Here is a 23,185-nt window from a genome sequence, read left to right on the forward strand (position 1 = left end):
GTATCGCACATATCACACGCAAGTAAACATGCAGTATGACTACTTGTATCACACATGATGACATACATGCTGCTTGTATCGCACATGATATCACACACCCCACATGCTGCTTGTATCGCACATGATATCACACACAAGTGAACATGCAGCATGACTACATGTATCGCACATGATATCACACACATGCTACAAGACTGCTTGTATCGCACATATCACACGCAAGTAAACATGCAGCATGACTACTTGTATCGCACATAATGACATACATGCTGCTTGTATCGCACTTGATATCACACACATCCACACATTATGCTTGTATCGCACATGATATCACACAAGTAAACGTGCAGCATGACTACTTGTATCGCACATAATATCACACACATGCACATGCTACAAGACTGCTTGTATCGCACATATCACACACAACAAACACGCTGCAGGACTGCTTGTATCGCACATATGACACACATGCTGCTTGTATCGCACATGATATCACACAGGTAAATACTCTGCAGGACTGCTTATATCACACATGACATCACATACAAGCAAACACGCTGCAGGACTGCTTGTATCGCACATGATATCACACACGAAAACATGCTGCAGGACTGCTTGTATCGCACATGATATCACACGAAAACACGCTGTAGAACTGCTTGTATCGCACATGATATCACACACAAGTAAACATGCAGCATGACTACTTGTATCGCACATAATATGACACACATGCACACATGCTGCTTGTATCAAACATGACATCACATACAAGCAAACACGCTGCAGGACAGCTTGTATCGCACATGATATCACACACAAGCAAACACGCTGCAGGACTGCTTGTATCGCACATGATATCACACGCAAGTAAACATGCAGCAGGACTGCTTGTATCGCACATGATATCACACACACACACACACACACACACACACACACACACAGGTAAACACTCTGCAGGACTACTTGTATTGCACATGATATCAGACACACGTAAACAGGCAGCATGACTACTTGTATCGCACATGATATCACACACATGCACACATGCTGCAGGACTGCTTGTATTGCACATATCACACACAGGTAAACACTCTGGAGGACTGCTTGTATCGCACGTGATATCCCACACATGTGAACACACTGCAGGACTGTTTGTATCGCACATGATATCACACACAAGCAAACACGCTGCAGGGCTGCTTGTATCGCACATGATATCACACACAAGCAAACACGCTGCAGGACTGATTTTATCGCACATTATATCACACACAAGCAAACACGCTGCAGGGCTGCTTGTATCGCACATGATATCACACACAAGCAAACACGCTGCAGGGCTGCTTGTATCGCACATGATATCACACACAAGCAAACACGCTGCAGGGCTGCTTGTATCGCACATGATATCACACACAAGCAAACACGCTGCAGGGCTGCTTGTATTGCACATGATATCACACACAGGTAAACACTACAGGACTACTTGTATTGCACATGATATCACACACACAAGTAAACATGCAGCATGACTACTTGTATCCCACATGATATCACACACATGCACACATGCTGCAGGACTGCTTGTATTGCACATATCACACACACAAGTAAACACTCTGGAGGACTGCTTGCATCGCACGTGATATCCCACACATGTGAACACACTGCAGGACTGTTTGCATCGCACGTGATATCACACACAGATATGTAAACACACTGCAGTACAGCACATGATATCACACACATGTAAACACACTGCAGTATAGCACATGATATCACACACATGTAAACACACTGCAGGACTGCTTGAATCGCACGTGATATCACACACAGACATGTGAACACACTGCAGGACTGCTTGTATCGCACGTGATATCACACACTTTACACGCAAGCATGTTTGGATGATATCGCAGTCAAATCAGCCATCCAAAAATGAGATGTGGACACTGCTAGAAAGCCATTGAGTTGATTTGTCTGTCACATGCACATTCATGAAGACACGAGTCTGCACTTTTGGGCTTTTTGGAGTTTTTCCTTGCCCGGATGTGGGTTGAGATCAGGGGACACGGTTAAGGTTAGTGAAGCCCTTTAAGCACTGCACAGACACATTGTGATTGACAGAGGAAATAAATCTTTCTTCAAGTAGAAGCGGATCATACCGCGTCCTCGTCCTGCACCAGGTCCCACAGGAGGGTGCTGCCCTTCTTGCAGACGCTGTCCAGGTTGACGTCCGTCACCGCGTGGCCGCCGGAGTACTGATGCTTGTGCACGGCGGGACCTGCACACCAACAGCACAACTTAGCTTCTTTAAAATATCACATTCAATTCATTTAACCTGGTAAAAACTTGAGTTAAAAATCTCTTTTCCAACTGTGACCTGACCAAGAGGGCAGCGAGACCAAGTTACAGAAATACAAAAACCGCAGCAGTTACACACCAGTAAAGGCCTACTGAAAGCCACTACTAGCGACCACGCAGTCTGATACTTTATATATCAATGATGACATCTTAACATTGCAACACATGCCAATACAGCCGGGTTAACTTATAAAGTGACATTTTAAATTTCCCGGCAAACTTCCGGCTGAAAACGTTTCGATATGATGACGTTTGTGCGTGACGTCAACGGTTGACGGAAGTATTGGTACTAGGGATGTCCGATAATGGCTTTTTGCCGATATCCGATATTCCGATATTGTCCAACTCTTTAATTTCCGATACCGATATCAACTGATACCGATATCAACCGATATATGCAGTCGTGGAATTAACACATTATTATGCCTAATTTGGACAACCATGCATGGTGAAGATAAGGTACTTTTTAAAAAAAATAATAAAATAAGTTAAAAACATTTTCTTGAATAAAAAAGAAAGTAAAACAATATAAAAACAGTTACATAGAAACTAGTAATGAATGAAAATGAGTAAAATTAACTGTTAAAGGTTAGTACTATTAGTGGACCAGCAGCACGCACAATCATGTGTGCTTACGGACTGTATCCCTTGCAGACTGTATTGATATATATTGATATATAATGTAGGAACCAGAATATTGATAACAGAAAGAAATGGGGGGGGGAGGTTTTTTGGGTTGGTGCACTAATTGTAAGTGTATCTTGTGTTTTTTATGTTGATTTAATTAAAAAAACAAAACAAAAAAACGATACAGATAATAAAAAAACCGATACCGATAATTTCCGATATTACATTTTAACGCATTTATCGGCCTGCCGATATTATCGGACATCCCTAATTGGTACCCCATTGAATACAATTCAAAAAAGCTCTGTTTTCATTTCAAAATTCCACAGTATTCTGGACATCTGTGTTGGTGAATCTTTTGCAATTTGTTTAATGAACAATGGAGACTGCAAAGAAGAAAGTTGTAGGTGGGATCGGTGTATTAGCGGCCGGCTGCAGCAACACAACCAGGAGGACTTTGAGATGGATAGCAGACGCGCTAGCCGAACGACCTCACCTTGACTTCCTCCGTCTCCGGGCCGCCGACCGCATCGGTGATCGGGTGAAGTCCTTCGTCGTACCGTCGATCGCTGGAACGCAGGTGAGCACGGGTCGTGATGAGCAGATGAGAGCTGGCGTAGGTGCAGAGCTAATGTTTTTAGCATAGCTCTGACGAGGTTCCGTAGCTAAATTAGCTTCAATGGCGTCGTTAGCAACAGCATTGTTAATCTTCGCCAAGCTGGAAAGCATTAACCGTGTAGTTCCATGTCCAGAGTTTGGTAGTATTGTTGATCTTCTGTCTATCCTTCCAGTCAGGGACTTATTTGTTTTGTTTCTATATGCAGTAAAGCCCGATGCTATCACGTTAGCTCCGTAGCTAAAGTGCTTCACCGATGTATTGTCGTGGAGATAAAAGTCACTGTGAATGTCCGTTTCGCGTTCTCGACTCTCATTTTCAAGAGGATATAGTATCCGAGGTGGTTTAAAATACAAATCCGTGATCCACAATAGAAAAATGAGAGTGTGGAATCCAATGAACCAGTTTGTACCTAAGTTACGGTCAGAGCGAAAAAAGATACGTTCTGCACTGCACGCTAGTCCTTCACTCTCACGTTCCTCATCCACGAATCTTTCATCCGCGCTCAAATGAATGGGGTAATCGTCGCTTTCTCGGTCCGAATCGCTCTCGCTGCTGGTGTAAACAATAGGAAAATGTGAGCAGCCCTTCCTCCGGTGTCGTCACGCTACTTCCGGTACAGGCAAGGCTTTTTTTTTTTAATCAGAGACCAAAAGTTGAGAACTTTATCGTCGTTGTTCTCTACTAAATCCTTTCAGCAAAAATATGGCAATATCGCGAAATGATCAAGTATGACACATAGAATGGATCTGCTATCCTCGTTTAAATAAAAAAAATTCATTTCAGTAGGCTTTTAAAGATAAATTACTTACATTGCTAACCCTAACCCTAACATATAATAGATGAGGCAATTCCTGAAGGAATTGCGTGTGAATGGTTGGGGCGTGGGTAAGGGCGTGGTTAAGAGGAGAGTATATTTACAGCTAGAATTCACCAAATCAAGTATTTCATATAATATATATATATATATATATGTATGAAATACTTGACTTTCAGTGAATTCTAGCTATACAGTATATATATATTTTTATATTTTATTATACATATAAATAAAAGACATACCTGAATTTCAGTGTTCTGCAGGCTATCCAGTAGGTGGCAGTATTGTCCTGTTTAAGAGTGTCACAACATTGCTGTTTATGGCAGACGAACTGCTTTACGGTAGACTAAACGTGACTGCTGTTGTTGTGTGTTGTTACCGCGCTGGGAGGACGTTAATGAAACTGCCTAACAATAAACCCACATAAGAAACCAAGAACTCTCTCTCCTTGTTGTGCACTCTACTCTCTAAAAGCCGTAGATGGTATGACGTCATTGGGCAGGCAAGCTGCTGGGAAAGCAGACGTGAGAACGGCTGTCCCCACTCAGGTCCGCATTGAACTGGAGGGGGCGTGGCCTCCAGCTCCGGCTGAATACCGGGAGTTTGTCGGGAGAAAATCTCTGCCGGGAGAGGCGCTGAATACCGGGATTCTCCCGCTAAAAACGGGAGGGTTGGCAAGTATGGAATAGTTTCAATGTTGGAATGGTTTGAATGTTGAAGAGTTTGAATTTCCAGGAAAAAACGAATTTGGTTTAGAACTTGGGAAAGTGTTAGTTTGAATGTCCAGGATGAGTGGAATATGTTGAAGGTGGAATGGTTTGAATAGGTAAAAAAAAATGTAGTGTGAAAAATGGATAATTCATTTTGAATGGGAAAAATGTCCCTAAAAACTGGGAATTCTAGGAAATCCGGGATTTTTTTTTTTTTTACAATTGTTGCAAAGGAGCACACAATTCCTGAATAGGCTGAATATTTTGAAGTTGGAACGGTTTGAATCTGATTTTAAAAATGTGGGAGTTGTGGAACTTTGAAAAATGTCCCATTCTTTTCAATGGGAATTTTATGGAAATTTGGGAATCTCGGGAAAAGAGTGAATTTTTTGAAAAATGCTAAAAAAAAATTAAAAAAAAGAATGTTGTGAATGACTTCAAATGGTTGGTGTTGGAATTTTTCAAATCGGTCGAGAAATGTTGAAGTAGTAACATTTTAAATTGAGAAATGGTATTACGGAATTCCTGGAATCTCGGGGAAATCGTCTGCGAATAATACATACTGTAAAATTTTCGAAACCTCACAAACTTCATTTATATATAAAATAAAAAGTTTGGGTCCTAAAATCGAACCTTGTGGAATTCCACATTCAATATTCCTACATTCTGACCTATGATCATCCATCTCAACATATTGCTGCTGTTGTAAATAGCTGCTTCACCAGTCCAGTGCAACTCCTCTAACTCCATAAGTATGTCATTTAGAAGTGACAATTTGATGATCTATAGTGTCAAATGCCTTCTTTAAATCAATGAACACCTATTGTGTGTTTATTTTTATCAATTGCAGTTGTAATCTCTTCAATAATGTTCATGATGGCCAAGCTCGTAGACATATGTAACCCGTGCTGGCAAAATGAGTCGGAATGCGCACAGGCTAATTTTGAGCTACAGGCAAATAAGTGAAAAAAATGTATCTTGGTTGAAATTGAGATTTTCACAAAAATGACTCCATAAAGCCACAATCTAGCGATCCCAATCATCGAAATAGCAAGAAAACATCTTAAATCACCTTTATTTGAAGGTTTTGTACGAGGTATGTCTTCAGAAATTAGTCCTTTGTGTTCAAATTCCTTGAGAAAATCCAGTGTTTTCAACGCTCACTCGCGGCAATAAGGGGGAATCCCCCTAGCCATATTTGCTATCATTGTGACGCCAGGTTTACCTACTTTCTAAAAATGAGCATGGAATTCCCGATGACGCCATTCTGAACCAATAGAATTCGAGTTTTTAAACCTGTCCCGACGTAAACAAATCCGGCATGTTGCTAAGCGGTCGCTGTGAGGCGTACCCTCATTGGTTGAATCCCCCCGCGCGGTGCATTGTGGTATCATGGCAGCGCCCTGACGAAAAACAACACTAATTCGAGCAGAATAGTTGGTGAAAAAAGGTGATTTTCGAACATTTCATTATTATTTTTGTGGATAAGTTAGACTGTTTTACATTGCATAATGGATTTAGAAGGTGGAGAGGGTACACAGGCGGCTGCAAGTGCGCTAAATTCACTGCAGTCGGCGAATCTTCTTAGTGCTGCTGGCCAGGAATATTACGGACAGCTGACCAGCTGACAAACTGACCAGTGAACAAAAAAACTGTGACATAACAGTGTTGACATTTTTGTACATAACCGTTTTCAATAGAGTTGAATAAATATTTTTCCTTTAGACATGGGATTTGACTTTAATTGTACCAATTTTGGTGTTGCTACAAGGACTTTTAAGGTATGGTTGCTATGGAGTTTTGTTTTGGAACATTCTGTTCTGGAACAGTCAACTTTAAGCTGGTTTTTCTCAAAACGAACCCTCAAACTTGGTCGACTTCAATCGGATGTAACTCGGTCATTTTCTGTCCGATTCCAACAAACCATATATCATTCTGAAGGTCTTTAGATGGAGAATGTGTAAATAACAATAACTCAGTTTGTAAAATTTCCTCATTGTGACTCATTTTGCCAGCACGGGTCACATATTTGATCCAAATCCATACTGACTTGCATTTAATAATTTATGTTTTTCAATAAAGCAGTCTAATTTATTAACAAACAGTTTTTCAAGCACTTTTGAAAATTGAGATAGGAGAGATACTGGTCTATAATTACCAAATGTATGTTTATCTCCAGTTTTAAATAAAGGTATGACCTTAGCTGTTTTCATACTGTCCGGGAAAACTACTACTTTAAAATAACAGTTAATTATATAATGTAATGGTTTAATGATGCAATCGATCAGATATACTAGTTCGGAGTGTGTTTGGATTATTTCCAAATATCACAATGGACAATGAGTAAAGAAGCGATTCTGATCTGACCGCAAGGAAAAGAGAAAAAAAAATGTTTAAAAAAATGATGCAATCAATTGTGTTTTTTATTATTTTCATGTCAATACTCTCATTGTCTGTTGAGGTCTTGTTTTTAGTTTATAAACCACAGATCATTTCATTTTAATTCACTTCAGTAAGAAACACTGACTGCATAACCCTATATTCCCTTTTCCAGACACCCCCTGATTGATCATTAGCTCTTGGTATTTTGTTTGCTAAGCTAGGTCCTACATTTACAAAGTTTGAGTTTGAGTTTATTTCGAACATGCAAGCATACAACATGATACATCACAATTTCCAGTTTCTCTTTTCAACATGTTCGAAAAGGAGTAGGAAGAAGCAGAGCTTATTTAATCCTACCCCTTTTCTTTACATAACAGTTGCAAAACTTTTTGTTCACTTCCTGTTCACAATTTTTTCACAATAAACTCCATAAGTAATCACAATAAAAATAAATAAATAAATAGAATTTAATAATAATAATTGGTGAAGTAAGTCATATTTCATATGATGAGATAAGTAAGATTACTTTAAGAATGAATGAATGGATGGATGAAATAAATTGAGAATGTTTGTCATGGTTCTTCTTCTTTGTACTTTGTAAACAATTTAAGTTTGAAGAGTTTCTTGAAGTGGATCATATTAGTGCATTGTTTGATTGCTTTGCTTAATCCATTCCATCATTTAATTCCACATTAAGTGTTGTACGTGCAAACAAATTACGTTTTTCTCTAAGATTATATTTCTCCTCTTTTTTTGAGAAGAATTGTTGTATATTCTTGGCTAGCAGGTTTATAGTTTGCTTTGTGCATAATTTTAGCTGTTTGCAAATTCACTATGTCGTGGAATTTCAGTATTTTTGATTCAATAAATAAAGGGTTTGTATGTTCTCTATATCCAACATGATGTATTATTCTAACTGATCTTTTTTGTAACACCGTTAATGAATGAAGTGTACTTTTGTAATTATTTCCCCATATTTATTGTTGGAAGCAGATCAGAATCATATCCATATTTAAGTGTTACTTCTTTCTAAAAACTCCTATAGTCATATTTACATCAGCTAATGTCTCGTGTGGTACAAAGTGCTTGGATTCGAGTGTCCTTGGTTAGAGTCAGAGCGCTGTCTTTGTTGAGACTGCCATTACATTCCTAAGATAAGGAGCACAGCTAGACTGGGGAAACAGCAGGCGGGGGACAGAGGGAAGATCACGGGACTTCCGGGGTTTTGAGGAGAGACTGATCTGGACCGGGCTAGGGAACGCTTGGGTACTGGGTTGGTCTCAGGTTTTTCCTCTAAGCTTGGAGAATAAACCACAAAATACCAACTGCTGCCTGTTGATTGAATATAAACATCAGCTTATTGCCATGAAAAGAATCTGGGAGAGACTAGCAATTTGAATTCCCCTTTGGAGGAATGATGGTCAACGCAACTGATCTTTTTTGTAACACCGTTAATGAATGAAGTGTACTTTTGTAATTATTTCCCCATATTTATACACAGTAGCTCAGATATGGTATAACACTAGTGAGCAGTAGAGAATATGAAGGGATTTTTGGTCTAGAAAATGTTTTGCTTTATTCATTATTGACGTGTTTCTTGCAACTTTATGTTGTATATTTTTTACGTGAGATTTCCAGTTCAATTTATCATCAATCATTATACCTACAAATTTGGTTTCATTTACTCTTTCAATTTCTATTCCGTCTATTTGTATTTGTGTTTGACTTTCTCTTCTACTGTTACCAAATAGCATTATTTTAGTTTTACTAAGATTACAAAGAATTTATTGACAATTTCATCTTTGTTTTCAATTAACATATCTTTTTTTAAATATCTATGTAGTTCTGTTCGCCTTTTCCTATTCCCTATTGTTTTATTCAAAATATTCCATGTAGCCTTCATGTTATTTTTATTTTCATGCAACATTCTTTTGTAATATTCCCTTTTTGCTTGTCTCAATATATTGGTCATCTTGTTTTTGTAGTTCTTGTAGCGTTTTTCACCTCCTGGTGGTTTGTGCAAGATAAAACCCGACTTTGGCTTCATGACAAGAGAAGTCAAGTGTTTTGGGGAGCTGAGCTGTCTCCAAACAAAGTGCAAAGAGAGATCTACCTTGCACCAGGTGCTCGTGGTAGATGGAGGCCAGGTTGGGGAGGTGCTGCTGGAGGTGGGAGCTCAGTTCTGCATGGGAGTTGATCTGGACCAGCTCCTCCTCGCAGCCCGACTCCTCGCCGTCAAAGTCGGCCATGTTCTTCTCGGACTTGGCGCTGACCTGGGAGCTGCTGCAGCTGACGTCATCGGCACTCAGCATGTCCTCCACCATGGGCCTGTGAGGTGGGGCGGGGGTCAGGAAGGAGAGAAAAGACCTCCAAACGAGTCTGGTGAGGAAGACTTACCCTTCATGGTGGTGGTGGTGGTGGTGGTGGTGGTGATGCGGGTGGTGGTGGTGGGGGTGATGATGCTGAGGGCCGATGAAGCGACGACAGGTGAAGAGCTCGCCGCCCATGGCCTCTCCGAGGAAGTCTGCAGGCCGGGAGATGCAGGGGGGCTCCTGAGGGCCCACCCGGGAGGGGCTTCCATCTGGCCCCTGGGGGCGCTCGGGGTCGTCGAGTCGAGCAGACGATGGCGTCGGGCACACGTCCATCATCCTCATGCAACTTTCCAGCGACGTTGACGCCGCCGTAGCCATGATGGCGGACGTCTCCGGGCTGAAGGAGAGAACTTTGGGTTTGGCCCCGCCACAGCCTCCACTAGGCCCCGCCCCCAGGCAGGAGCCTTCACCGAGAGCCTCGCCCGCCTTCCTCTTCCTCGACTCTACTTGCTCCCGCGGATCCTTCTGCTGGCCGTCTTCAACATGCGCCTCTTCATCCTCCTCGTCATCTTCTTCTTCCTCCTCCTCCTCCTCTTCCTCCTCGTCGTCGTCGTCCTCCTCTTCCTCGTCGTCCTCCTCCTCCTCCTCCTCCTCCTCCTTCAGGGCCTCGCTGTCGGCCATGTCGTCCGAGTGCAGCTCGCTGCCGGGGCTGCCTGCTGATTGGCTGACTCTGCTGGAGGCGGCCTCGTTGCTGGTGGCGTCGCTGCGGCCGCTGGTGCTGCCCGGCCCACTGCTGCCCTCCTCCACGCTGTTGGCCGTCTCGTCAGAGCTGCCCTGCATGGACTCCTGACAACCACCACAAGACACTCAAACAACAACAACTGCCATTGGATGATTACGCATTAGCAATCTACTGATTATCGGCACCGATATTTAGCATTTTCACGTGTATCAGTGTCGACTCTTCTCATTTTGTCACAAACCCCAAAACGAGCGTAGTTGTCACGTTGTGTAAATGGTCAATAAAAAGAGAATACAACAAATCTTTTTCAACTTATATTTAATTGAATAGACTGCAAAGACAAGATATTTCACGTTCCAACTGAGAGACTTCGTTATTTTTTTGCAAATATTAGCTCATTTGGAATTTGATGCCTGCAACGTGTTTCAAAAAAGCTGGCACAAGTGGCAAAAAAGTTGCCATTGTGACAAAATGGCAACCAAGGTAATCAGAAAGGTCAACCAACGAACTAGATTTATCTACAGAAACTCCTCTCTGGTCAACAAAAGCACCTTGAGGATTCTGGCGGGAACTCTCGTTCAACCCTTTTTCGATTACGCATGCACCTCCTGGTACCCTAGCACCTCCAAAACCCTCAAATCTAAACTCCAAACATCTCAGTCAGGTTACTTCTAGACCTCCACCCCAGATCCCACCTCACTCCTACCCACTTCTCTAAAGTGGGCTGGCTCAAGGTGGAGGACAGAGTTAAACAACTTGCACTGAGCCTAGTCTATAAAATCCGCTACACCTCCCTGATACCGAAGTACATGTCAAACTACTTCCTTAACGTAAATGACCGCCATAACCACAACACCAGGGGGTGCTCCACTAACCACGTTAAACCCAGATTCCGAACTAACAAAGGTCTTAACTCATTTTCTTTCTATGCCACATCAATGTGGAATGCGCTCCCAACAGGTATAAAAGAAAGGGCATCTCTATCCTCCTTCAAAACCGCAATAAAAGTTCACCTCCAGGCAACTACAACCCTAAACTAATAATCAAATGTAAACAATCAAATGCAGATACTTTTTCTTTTTCTTATGCCTTCTGATCTCTCTTTCTCTCTCTGTCCTCTACTTGATGTCCATATCCTACCTCCCCCCCTCCACACCCCTGATTGTAAATAATGTAAATAATTCAATGTGATTATCTTATGTGATGACTGTATTATGATGATAGTATATATCTGTATCATGAATCAATTTAAGTGGACCCCGACTTAAACAAGTTGAAAAACTTATTGGGGTGTTACCATTTAGTGGTCAATTGTACGGAATATGTACTTCACTGTGCAACCTACTAATAAAAGTCTCAATCAATCAAAAAAGACTGAGAAAGTTGAGGAATGCTCATCAAAGACTTGCCAGAAACCTGAGGGTTGCATGTTCGCTCCCAGCCTCTTACCTTTCAAAAAAAAAAAAAATTGCTGCCGTTGTGTCCTTGGGCGGGACACTTCACCCTTTGCCCCCGGTGCTGCTCACACCGGTGAATTGAATGATAAATAATAATAATAAATTAAAGCTGCAAGCAGCGTTGGTCGGGTCCGCATTTTGGCAGGTGCTAGTCCTAGGTGTCCCAATACTTTTGTCCAGTGGTAGTCCTGAGTCAGACCTACATAGAGGTTTTTGTTGCATGTCTCTACGATATTCGTACTGGGAGTTAGAGGAAGTTGTGTCTGTGTTTTTTTCCTAGGTGCTGCGGCACAGTGGTTCTTTTCTTTGAAGGCTCGTAAAATCAAAACCGTAGCACTTATTAAAACGCTTTCGCCAAATTTTAATCAGAAGGGTTCAATCTCTCTCCTGTAGCAGTTTGAAGCCAAAACGACAAACGCGCTCAGAGGAGATAATGTTTGATGTTTGGTGACCGCTTTTTAAAAAAAAATTGTTTTGAAGTGGGGATATCAAACTTCCTGTTGATTTTTGCTGAAGGATGTCAATGTATGAAATGTAGGTCTAAGTGAGACCTACGTAGAGGTTTTTGTTTCATGTCTCTAAAACGTTCCTACCGGAAGTTACAAGCAGTTTTGTCTGTGTTTTCCTCTGAGAAGCAGTTTTGTCTCTGTTTTATTCAAAAATTGCGCTAGAGCGCAATTTTGAGTTTTGGGGTTCGGTTTTTTTTTTTAGATCGCAATTTCTACCGGGCCCTATGTGTGTAAAAAGTTTGGTGAGTTTTGAAGTATTTTAAGGGTGTCAAATTACAGCTCAAAGAGGCAAAAATTAGTGTTTTTAGTCATTTTTTGTGTTGAAGGGGAAATTGCCAACTTCCTGTTGGTTTTTGCCCGAGGATGTGAAAATATGAATTGTAGGTCTAAGTGAGACCTACATACAGGTTTTTGTTTCATGTCTCTACGACCTTCCTAGTGGGAGTTACATGCAGTTTGTTTTTGTTTTTTTCCTAGGGGGCGCTAGAGCGCAATTTTGATTTTTGGGGTTTGGTTTTTTTACTAAAGTGTGCTGTCACAGTTTTTCTATGTGTGTATAACATTTGGTGAGTTTTGAAGCATGTTAACGGGGGCAAAGTAGTGCGCAAGGCTGCGGAATAATAATGAACCTTACAATTTCAATAGGTTCCTTTGTACAGGGTACATGCGAACCCTAATAAATGGGTTATACTTGTATAGCGCTTTCCTACCTTCAAGGTACTCAAAGCGCTTTGACGGTATTTCCACATTCACCCATTCACACACACATTCACACACTGATGGCGGGAGCTGCCATGCAAGGCGCTAACCAGCAGCCATCAGGAGCAAGGGTGAAGTGTCTTGCCCAAGGACACAACGGACGTGACTAGGATGGTAGAAGGTGGGGATTGAACCCCAGTAACCAGCAACCCTCCGATTGCTGGCACGGCCACTCTACCAACTTCGCCGGTGGTCGGAGGGGCCGTTGGCGCAAATTGCAGCCACGCTTCCGTCCGTTAGTCTACCCCAGGGCAGCTGTGGCTATGAAAGTAGCTTACCACCACCAGGTGTGAATAAAAGATGGGTTCTAGATGTAAAGCGACTTTGGGTACTTAGAAAAGCGCTATATAAATCCCAGGTATTATTATTATTATTATTATTTGGAACATCCCACGGGTGAACAGGCTAATTGGGAACAGGTGGGTGCCATGATGGGGTATGAAAGCAGTTTCCATGAAATGCTCAGTCGTTCACAAACAAGGACGGGGCGAGGGTCACCACTTTGTCAACAAATGCCTGAGCAAATTGTTTAAGAACAACATTTCTCAACCAAGCTATTGCAAGGAATTCAACCACGGTCCGTAATATCATCAAAAGGTTCAGAGAATCTGGAGAAATCACTGCACGTAAGCCATGATATTACGGACCTTCGATCCCTCAGGCGGTACTGCATCAAATAGCGACATCAGTGTGTAAAGGATATCACCACATGGGCTCAGGAACACTTCAGAAAACCACTGTCAGTAACTACAGTACATCGCTACATGTGTAAGTGCAAGTTAAAACTCTTCTATGCAAAGCCAAAGCCATTTATCAACAACACCCAGAAACGCTGCCGGCTTCGCTGGGAAAGTGGAAAAGTGTTCTGTGGTCTGACGAGTCCACATTTCAAATTGTTTTTGGAAACTATGGACATTGTGTCCTCCGGACCAAAGAGGAAAAGAACCATCCGGACTGTTATAGGGTCAAAGTGTAAAAGGCAGCATGTGTGATGGTATGGTGGTGTATTAGTGCCCAAGACATGGGTAACTTACACATCTGTGAAGCCACCATTAATGCTGAAAGGCACATACAGCTTTTGGAGCAACATATGTTGCCATCCAAGCAACGTCTTCTTCATGGACGCCCCTGCTTATTTCAGCAAGACAATGCCTAGTCAAACCTCGGCCAAGACTATAAAAATGGGGTCCATTGCCTCCCTGCTCGGCACTCGGCATCAAGGGTTGGAATTTGGGGTTGAATCACCAAATGATTCCCGAGCGCGGCTCACGCTGCTGCTCACTGCTGGGGATAGGTCAAATGCAGAGGACCAATTTCACCACACCCAGTGTGTGTGTGACGATCGTTGAGACTTTAATTCTGCACGTTACAACAGCGTGGCTTTGTAGTAAAAGAGTGCGGGTACTAGACTGGCCTGCCTGTAGTCCAGACCTGTCTCCCGTTGAAAATGTGTGGCGCATTATGAAGCCTAAAATAGCACCTGGGAGACCCCCGGACTGTTGAACAACTTAAGCTGTACATCAAGCAAGAATGGGAAAGAATTCCACTTCAAAAATGTGTCTCCTCAGTTCCCAAACCTTTACAGAGTGTTGTTAAAAGGAAAGGCCATGTAACACAGTGGTAAAAATTTGAGATGTCCGACAATGGCTTTTTTGCCGATATCCGATATTGTCCAACTCTTAATTATCGATTCCGATATCAACCGATACAGATATATACAGTCGTGGAATCAACACATTATTATGCCTAATTTTGTTGTGATGCCCCGCTGGATGCATTAAACCAGTGGTCCCCAACCACCGGGCCACGGCCCGGTACCGGTCCGTGGACCGATTGGTACCGGGTCGCGGCCGCACAAGAAGTTAAAAAAAATAAATAAAACATAATTATTTTTTTTATTTTAAAAAAAAAATTAAATCAACATAAAAAACACAATATAGGGCTGCAACAACTAATCGATTAAAATCAATTATAAAAATAGTTGCCGATTAATTTAGTCATCGATTCGTTGGATCTATGCTATGCGCATGCGCAGAGGCTTTAAAAAAAAATAAATAAATAAAATGATTAGTTTTATTTTTTTTTAAATAAACCTTTATTTATAAACTGCAACATGTACAAACAGCTGAGAAACAATAATCAAAATAAGTATGGTGCCAGTATGCTGGTTTTTTTCAATAAAATACTGGAAAGGATAGAAATGTAGTTTGTCTCTTTTATCCGATTATTAATCGATTAATTGAAGTAATAATCGACAGATTAATCGATTATCAAATTAATCGTTAGCTGCAGCCCTAATCAATATAAATCAATACAGTCTGCAGGGATACAGTCCGTAAGCACACATGATTGTATTTCTTTATGACAAAAAAAATAAAAAAATATTTATTTTTATTTTTTTACTACTTTTTTGCAATGTGTTGCTGCCATTCAATTCTAAGTTAATGATTATTTGCAAAACAAAATTCAGTTTTCCAGTGTGAACATGAAATATCTTGTCTTTGCAGTCTATTCAATTGAATATATGTTGGAAAAGATTTGTTGTATTCTCTTTTTATTTACCATTTACTAGGGATGTCCAATAATGGCTTTTTGCCGATATCCGATATGCCGATATTGTCCAACTCTTTAATTACCGATACCGATATCAACCGATGCCGATATCAACCGATATATGCAGTCGTGGAATTAACACATTATTATGCCTAATTTGGACAACCAGGTATGGTGAAGATAAGGTACTTTTTAAAAAAAATTAGTAAAATAAGATAAATAAATTAAAAACATTTTCTTGAATAAAAAAGAAAGTACAACAATATAAAAACAGTTACATAGAAACTAGTAATGAATGAAAATGAGTAAAATTAACTGGTAAAGGTTAGTACTATTAGTGGAGCAGCAGCACGCACAATCATGTGTGCTTACGGACTGTATCCCTTGCAGACTGTATTGATATATATTGATATATAATGTAGGAACCAGAATATTAATAACAGAAAGAAACAACCCTTTTGTGTGAATGAGTGTAAATGGGGGAGGGAGGTTTTTTGGCTTAGTGTACTAATTGTAAGTGTATCTTGTGTTTTTTATGTTGATTTAATTTTTTTTTTTTAAATAAATAAAAAAAACCTGATACAGATAATAAAAAAACCGATACCGATAATTTCTGATATTACATTTTAACGCATATATCGGCCGGTAATATCGGCAGGCCGATATTATCGGCCATCTCTACCATTTACACAATGTGACAACTTCACTGCTTTTGGCTTTTGTACTAAGAGTCAATATCGGTATCGGCCCTGAAAAAACATATCAGTGGATCTCTATTATATTATGTTTCTATTGGTGTTGGCATTAAAAAAAAAAGGATTCCTACCTCAGTGTCAGAGAGCCTCTGTTGGCCCCGCTTGCTTCCCGCCATCAGCTGCTCGTCCATGTCCATGTCACTTCCTGCGCTGTGCTGCGTGTCGCTGTTGTCGCTGCTGTCGGGACTGGCGGCGGGCGAGCCTGGCGGCACAAACAATGACAGCGTGAGAACCACGCTCCTGTCGCTGTGCTGCAGCCAGACCGACCCTTCTTGTTGCCCATGGAGATGTTGGTGTTGAGCAGCGAGGCGAAGGAGCTCTGCTTGGACAGCTGCGCCTTGGCGGTCAAGGCGTTGTTCCACAGAGCCTTGATGAGCATGGAGGCCAGGTAGAGCGTCTGCAAACAAACACGTCGGTGTAACTCTGTGTCGTACTCGGCGAGTCAGCAGGTACCTGCTCCGTGTGCGCGCTGGGGTGCAGCCCTGACACCAAGTTGAGGACGTGGCGCAGAGGCACCGGGTCCAAGTTCTTGATGAGCAGAGGAAAAAGGTCGTGGATGTAGCGACTGCAGTGTTTCAGCTGTGGCAGGGAGTACAAAAGAACACAAATTGTCCTTTATAGTAGAGAATAAACTGGATTGCATCACAGAAAGTTTGTCAAACAAACTAGGGATGTCCGATAATGGCTTTTTGCCGATACCCGATATTCCGATATTGTCTAACTCTTTAATTACCGATACCGATATCAACCGATATATGCAGTCGTGGAATTAACACATTATTATGCTTAATTTGGACAACCAGGTATGGTGAAGATGAGGTACTTTTTAAAAAAATGAGTAAAATAAGATAAATAAATTAAAAACATTTTCTTGAATGAAAAAGAAAGTACAACAATATAAAAACAGTTACATAGAAACTAGTAATGAATGAAAATTAGTAAAATTAACTGGTAAATGTTAGTACTATTAGTGGACCAGCAGCACGCACAATCATGTGTGCTTACGGACTGTATCCCTTGCAGACTGTATTGATATATATTGATATATAATGTAGGAAGCAGAATATTAATAACAGAAAGAAACAACCCTTTTGTGTGAATGAGTGTAAATGGGGGGAGGGAGGTTTTTTGGGTTGGTGCACTAATTGTAAGTGTATCTTGTGTTTTTTATGTTGATTTAATTTTTAAAAAAAACAACAACAAAAAAAAAACGATACCGATAATACAAAAACCGATACCGATAATTTCCGATATTACATTTTAACGCATATATCGGCCGATATTATTGGCAGGCCGATATTATCGGACATCTCTAAAACAAACAAATGTTCAAACAAACCTTTTACAAAGTGATCTCTGCAGACACGAGATGATGAAAGGGATATTTTTAAGATATTTTTCCCTGACTTTATTACCTTTATGAACCACTTCTTTGGGGACTCTATGAAAGATATTGCCTATCTCTCTATTCCAGGGGCGTCACTCATTTTAGCTCAGGGGCCGCATGGAGGGAAATGTATAGCATAATAACCTAAAAATAAAAGACAACTTCAGATTGTTCTCTTTCACTTTGGCCAAAAGTAGAACAACAAATTCTGAGGAAAAAATTGGAGCAGTTTCAAAAAGAGCGTGAAGAACACAATCAACTAAGACTTGTTGTCAGTATATTTACAAAACCATTACACTTTAAGCACCTCCCATTTAGCATTCTCATGTCTAGAAAAGCAATCAAGTGTTTCCTCAAACCGTCGCATTGGTGACATCCACAACTGCCACAACACATTAATTAATCATCATTCAAATATTACAATTACAATATAAACAAAACTATCAACATGACACCATAGCCGAAATTAAAGTAACATAACTACAAACCTAATCAATCTTTCCCACAGCTGTCACCATCTTGAACTCTAACTTATAATAAATAATTCACCCGTATACAATATCCTACCCTAATACCCTACTGTGCAATATTATCCTTCGAGTGCAATACATCCGACACTGATTGTTATTTATTACTCCGGTACTCTTGTCTTGTTCTGTATTTTGTATAGTGTTTTGTATATTGTACAGGATTGTTTATTATTTTTATTGGATAGTAGTCTGTTTCTTTCAATTCTTAGTTTTATATTTATTACCTCTTGTGTAATTTATTTTTATCCCATATTTGTTCCCACTACAGCACCTTAAGTTGTGGAGTCCTTAATCTCGTTATATGCAAATATAATGACAAAGTCCATTTTATTCTATCTAAGACGAACATAGTGGATTTAAGCATAACATAAAACAGAATAAACTACAAATGTAGAGAAACATTTTTTTTTACAATGGAGTTCAGGGTGCGCATCACACAGTCAACCAATTGCGAGTGCTGCACGGAACTAAGTAAAAAGATGATGGTCATGTTGACTTAAGTCTTTGCATTTTACCGTTGAGTGGATAATTTACAATGAAAGAAGGTATTGTGCGTCAATACTGATACAGAAGCAGATGATTGCTTGGACCTGCGCTGATTGGAGGAGCGGCAGCCATTGCAGAGGGCACTTCAAGTCAGCTGACACGTCATCTTTAAACAATGTCATGTGTGACGTGGGCTACACTTGAATCGCCATTGTGATATTCAGTGGACACATTTAGAACAGCAGTTTGTTTGGTGAAAACATTTTTTTATAGTGAGCAAACTCATCTTGCGGGCCGAATTAAACCTGTTTCCGTACGTCTGACAACCCTGCTCTAGTTGAACAACTGGAACACCCGAGAACAGAACAAAAGTGTGACATTTTCTGATCAAACTCTCACTTGTTCCAATGCTACGCTCAAACCGCTCGACCGTCGTGTCAATGAAACCAAGAAGAAAAATGGACGTGACGTCGTATGCAACCCAGCTACATGGCAGGGAGTCTCACCTGAGCCGCGGCCCAGATGCAGTCCACGTGCTGCGTGCTGAGTCGGCATTCTGCAGCCAGGAAGTTAAGGATCACTTGGCACTGCTTGATGATCTGAAACACAAACGTCAACTGGATGAAGAAACTGCCGTGTGCATGAAATGCTGATGGAATGCGGACTGAATGGAAAGAAAATGTTTGAAACTGTACTAAGACATACTGTCAGGTTCAAACACTGATGACATCTATTAAACAAGACAAGAAGCAAGGAATTAAACAGAGACAGAAGTCAATTTGGCTCAATTGAGGAGAAACGTCTGGGCTGTACTTTTGTACAGTCTCCACCACGCTCTGACGAAAGATTTATTTGGACTTGCCCTGATTACATGGCAACAGCTGTTTCTAAGGGAGGGGGGTTGTAAACAGCCATCGCCTTTGATTACAAAACAATTTTTAAAAAAAAGGTTGGTTCAAAGAAAAGGTCGTAAAACCGTTTAAAGAAGAGGTGCCTGGAGCTTGGGCAGGTCCTGCTTTCTCTCCGCTTTGTAGATCTCGGGTCAAGACAAACTCTTTCTGTGGATTGCAATACATCAAAGAAACCAAACTCCTCCCGTCTCCTCCCATCGTACACAGTCGAGTTTTACAAGCCTTTTGCTCGGTAGGATCAGAGACAGCTTTTGTCCTCTCGCAGGGTGAGCTGAACTCGATATAACTCAAAGTTTTGTGACAACTTAGATACAATTATTCTGACACATACTGTCAACATTGAAATGGACGCTGGAATAATTGTAATCAAACGCAGGGTTTCCCACACATTCATTTATTTGTGGCGGCCCGCCACGAAAGAATTACATCTGCCACAAATAAAAAAATAAAAATAAATAATTTTTTTTGTTTTTGTTTTTTTTGTCCTGTCCAGCTTCTCAGGCAAATCATATAGTTGATGTAGATGCCCATATCGGCTGTTCAGATTTACTTTACAAAAGTTATTTGTATTTGACCACTACTGTTTTCTGTTTATTTGTTACTGACTGTGGCAGGACACCTCTGCCTCTGTTTCACTTTATGTTGCTGGTAAATAATATGGTTGTAGTAGTAGGCTAAAGTTAAATTATTTAGTATGCACTAATTAAAGGGGCAGAGCTTTAAGAGACATTTTAGCTTTTATATTTTATAAGATATATTTTTTGTAAGAACCACAATTAATAAATATATTTCAGTGAATAACTTATTGTTCAAATCTGTATATAAATATGTACATAAAGTGTTGTAATTATATTGTAAAATGGATGGATGGATGGACGTTTAAAACAAAACTGTTATTATTAATTAGTAAGTATACATTTTTTTAGCCTTTTTAGAGAAAATCTAATCATTGTAGTAAATTATGCAAATTACTCGATGATGTCATGGTGACCACGCCCATAGCCACGCCCCCACCGCCACAGGTATCTTGCCAGTTTATGGGAAACACTGAAACGATATAACTCCTGAGTGTACGGCTGCAAAATTAGCTTAAAAAAAGTTACTATGTTGAGTCTGCACGGGACTCAAACCTGTTGTATTCTGGCATGAGAGACAAGCATGCTAGCCGCTGAGCTAAACACCTGAGCTGTTGATCAGCGATGTGACCATTGAAAATGGCGTGTGAGATTTTCCGGGAAAAACAGAATTTGGTTTGGAACTTAGGAAAGTGTTAGTTTGAATGTGCAGGATGAGTGGAATATGTTGAAGGTGGAATGGCTTGAATAGGTTGAAAAATGTAGGAATTGGTGAAGTGTGAAAAATGGATAATTCATTTTGAATGGGGAAAATGTCCCTAAAAACGGAGAATTCTAGGAAATCCGGGAGTTTTTTTTCCCAATTGTTGAAAGAGAGCACGAGTCCTAACCAGGCTGAATATTTTGAAGTTGGAACGGTTTGAATCGGATAAAAGATGTGGGAGTTGTGGAACTTTGAAAAATGTCCCATTCTTTTCAATGGGTATTTCATGGAAATTTGGGAAATGGGGGATTCTTTTGGGAAAGTGTCAATGTTCTTTCTGAGACTCTTATTTTGTTAGTGCAGGCAGGAAGGAAGCAGCGCTTTTATTGTGAAGACAGGAACTGTACGGTCGGTCTTTAGAGTTTTGACGGCAGGTTCGGCGCGAAAGTCTGTTGAAATAAAAAGTGTTTCTCGCCTTCCTGTCGGTCATTTTTTCTTAATAATGATCCGGCAGCAGCCAGCGTCATATCACAAGACCCTCGGGTGCCGTGAATGTCAATCAAGTGACCAAAGTGACGTCTTGGTGAAGATTGATGATCGATCATTTTTAGGTCTATTTTTTAATGCCTGGCATTGGAGGGGACTGACACACCCCCCATCATCAACATAATGGCCACCCCCCCCCTGCTCCACACCATAAAAGTGTCTGAAACATGCCATCTTCAACAACACTCACCTCAATGTGCAAGTTAGGTCCAAAAATGTGCTCCACCACATTATTGTGGATCAACCAGTCAGCCAGTTCCTTTGCTATGGACCTGGAACACACACACACACACACACACACACACACACACACACACACACACACACTGGTTATCATTTGGAATGGGGACCAAGTTTTTGATCATGACTTGTGGGGACCACCCTTTCTACAGGTTGTGGAGGCATAACAAAAATGGTGTAAAATGTCCTCTGGCCAGTTAGCTCATACACGTCTTTAAATCTCTGGATTGATGAAGTAATGTGCTGATCATTCTTACTGGGGAAAAAAAGAGTTCATTAGGTTCACGGGGACCAAATTTAAATCATTTTGGATAATTCACACAAATTTGTACGTGACTACTGAGGACCATTAAAAAAAAATAATAGTTGAAAGTAAATATATGACATGATGGTCAGAATACAGCACTACAGCTGTCCTCTTTTAGGAAGTTTCACCACTTAAATGTTCAAGCAAATCCTGCATCTTCTGTGACATGACTGAAAACTGCTATTTAGCAGTTATGAAGTTGTCTCAGTGTTTCCCACACATTCATTTATTTGTGGCGGCCCCCCACGAAAGAATTACGTCCACCACAAATTAAAAAAAAAAGTGTCCTGTCCAGCTTCTCAGGCAAATCATATAGTTGATGTAGATGCCCATATAGGCTGTTCAGATTTACTTTACAAAAGAGAAGTGTAGGATCAAGATTTTTTGGAGCTCTTTGTTCAGCGGATCAGATGTTTGATGAAGCTCTGTGTCTATCTACCACCACTACTGTTTTCTGTTTATTTGTTACTGACTTGGGCAGGACACCTCTGCCTCTGTTTCACTTTATGTTGCTGGTAAAAAATATGGTTGTAATAGTAGGCTAAAGTTAAATTATTTAATATGCACTAATTAAAGGGGCAGAGCTTTAAGAGACATTTTAGCTTTTATATTTTATAAGATATATTATTTGTAAGAACCACAATTAATAAATATATTTCAGTGAATAACTTATTGTTCAAATCTGTATATAAATATGTACATAAAGAGTTGTAATTATATTGTAAAATGGATGGATGGATGGACGTTTAAAACAAAACTGTTATTAATTAGTAAGTATACATTTTTTGAGCAACACAACAAATCTAGCTGTCAGCACTGAATATTGAATTGTTGCATTTCTTTTCACAGTTCTTTTTGACAGACATTTTTTAAAAATCTCACGTA

The 23,185-nt window shown here is 40.5% G+C and overlaps 1 protein-coding gene across 10 annotated transcripts in view; it reads right to left on the reverse strand.

Moving 5' to 3' along the window:
• usp34 (ubiquitin specific peptidase 34) overlaps positions 1 to 23,185 on the reverse strand; it is a 116,072-nt gene that overhangs the window by 72,213 nt on the left and 20,674 nt on the right. For all 10 annotated transcript variants that reach the window (XM_062026343.1, XM_062026338.1, XM_062026336.1 and 7 more), the window contains exons 9-16: positions 21,944 to 22,025; positions 19,525 to 19,617; positions 17,069 to 17,194; positions 16,883 to 17,012; positions 16,687 to 16,817; positions 9,926 to 10,686; positions 9,642 to 9,856; positions 2,175 to 2,293 (exon numbers count right to left, since the gene is read on the reverse strand). In XM_062026343.1, coding sequence (XP_061882327.1) covers positions 2,175 to 2,293; positions 9,642 to 9,856; positions 9,926 to 10,686; positions 16,687 to 16,817; positions 16,883 to 17,012; positions 17,069 to 17,194; positions 19,525 to 19,617; positions 21,944 to 22,025 — 1,657 coding nt within the window. The remainder of the gene's footprint in view (positions 1 to 2,174; positions 2,294 to 9,641; positions 9,857 to 9,925; positions 10,687 to 16,686; positions 16,818 to 16,882; positions 17,013 to 17,068; positions 17,195 to 19,524; positions 19,618 to 21,943; positions 22,026 to 23,185) is intronic.

Source organism: Entelurus aequoreus, linkage group LG18 (assembly GCF_033978785.1).
Source record: "Entelurus aequoreus isolate RoL-2023_Sb linkage group LG18, RoL_Eaeq_v1.1, whole genome shotgun sequence".
In the NCBI taxonomy this organism is placed as follows: Eukaryota; Metazoa; Chordata; class Actinopteri; order Syngnathiformes; family Syngnathidae; genus Entelurus; species Entelurus aequoreus.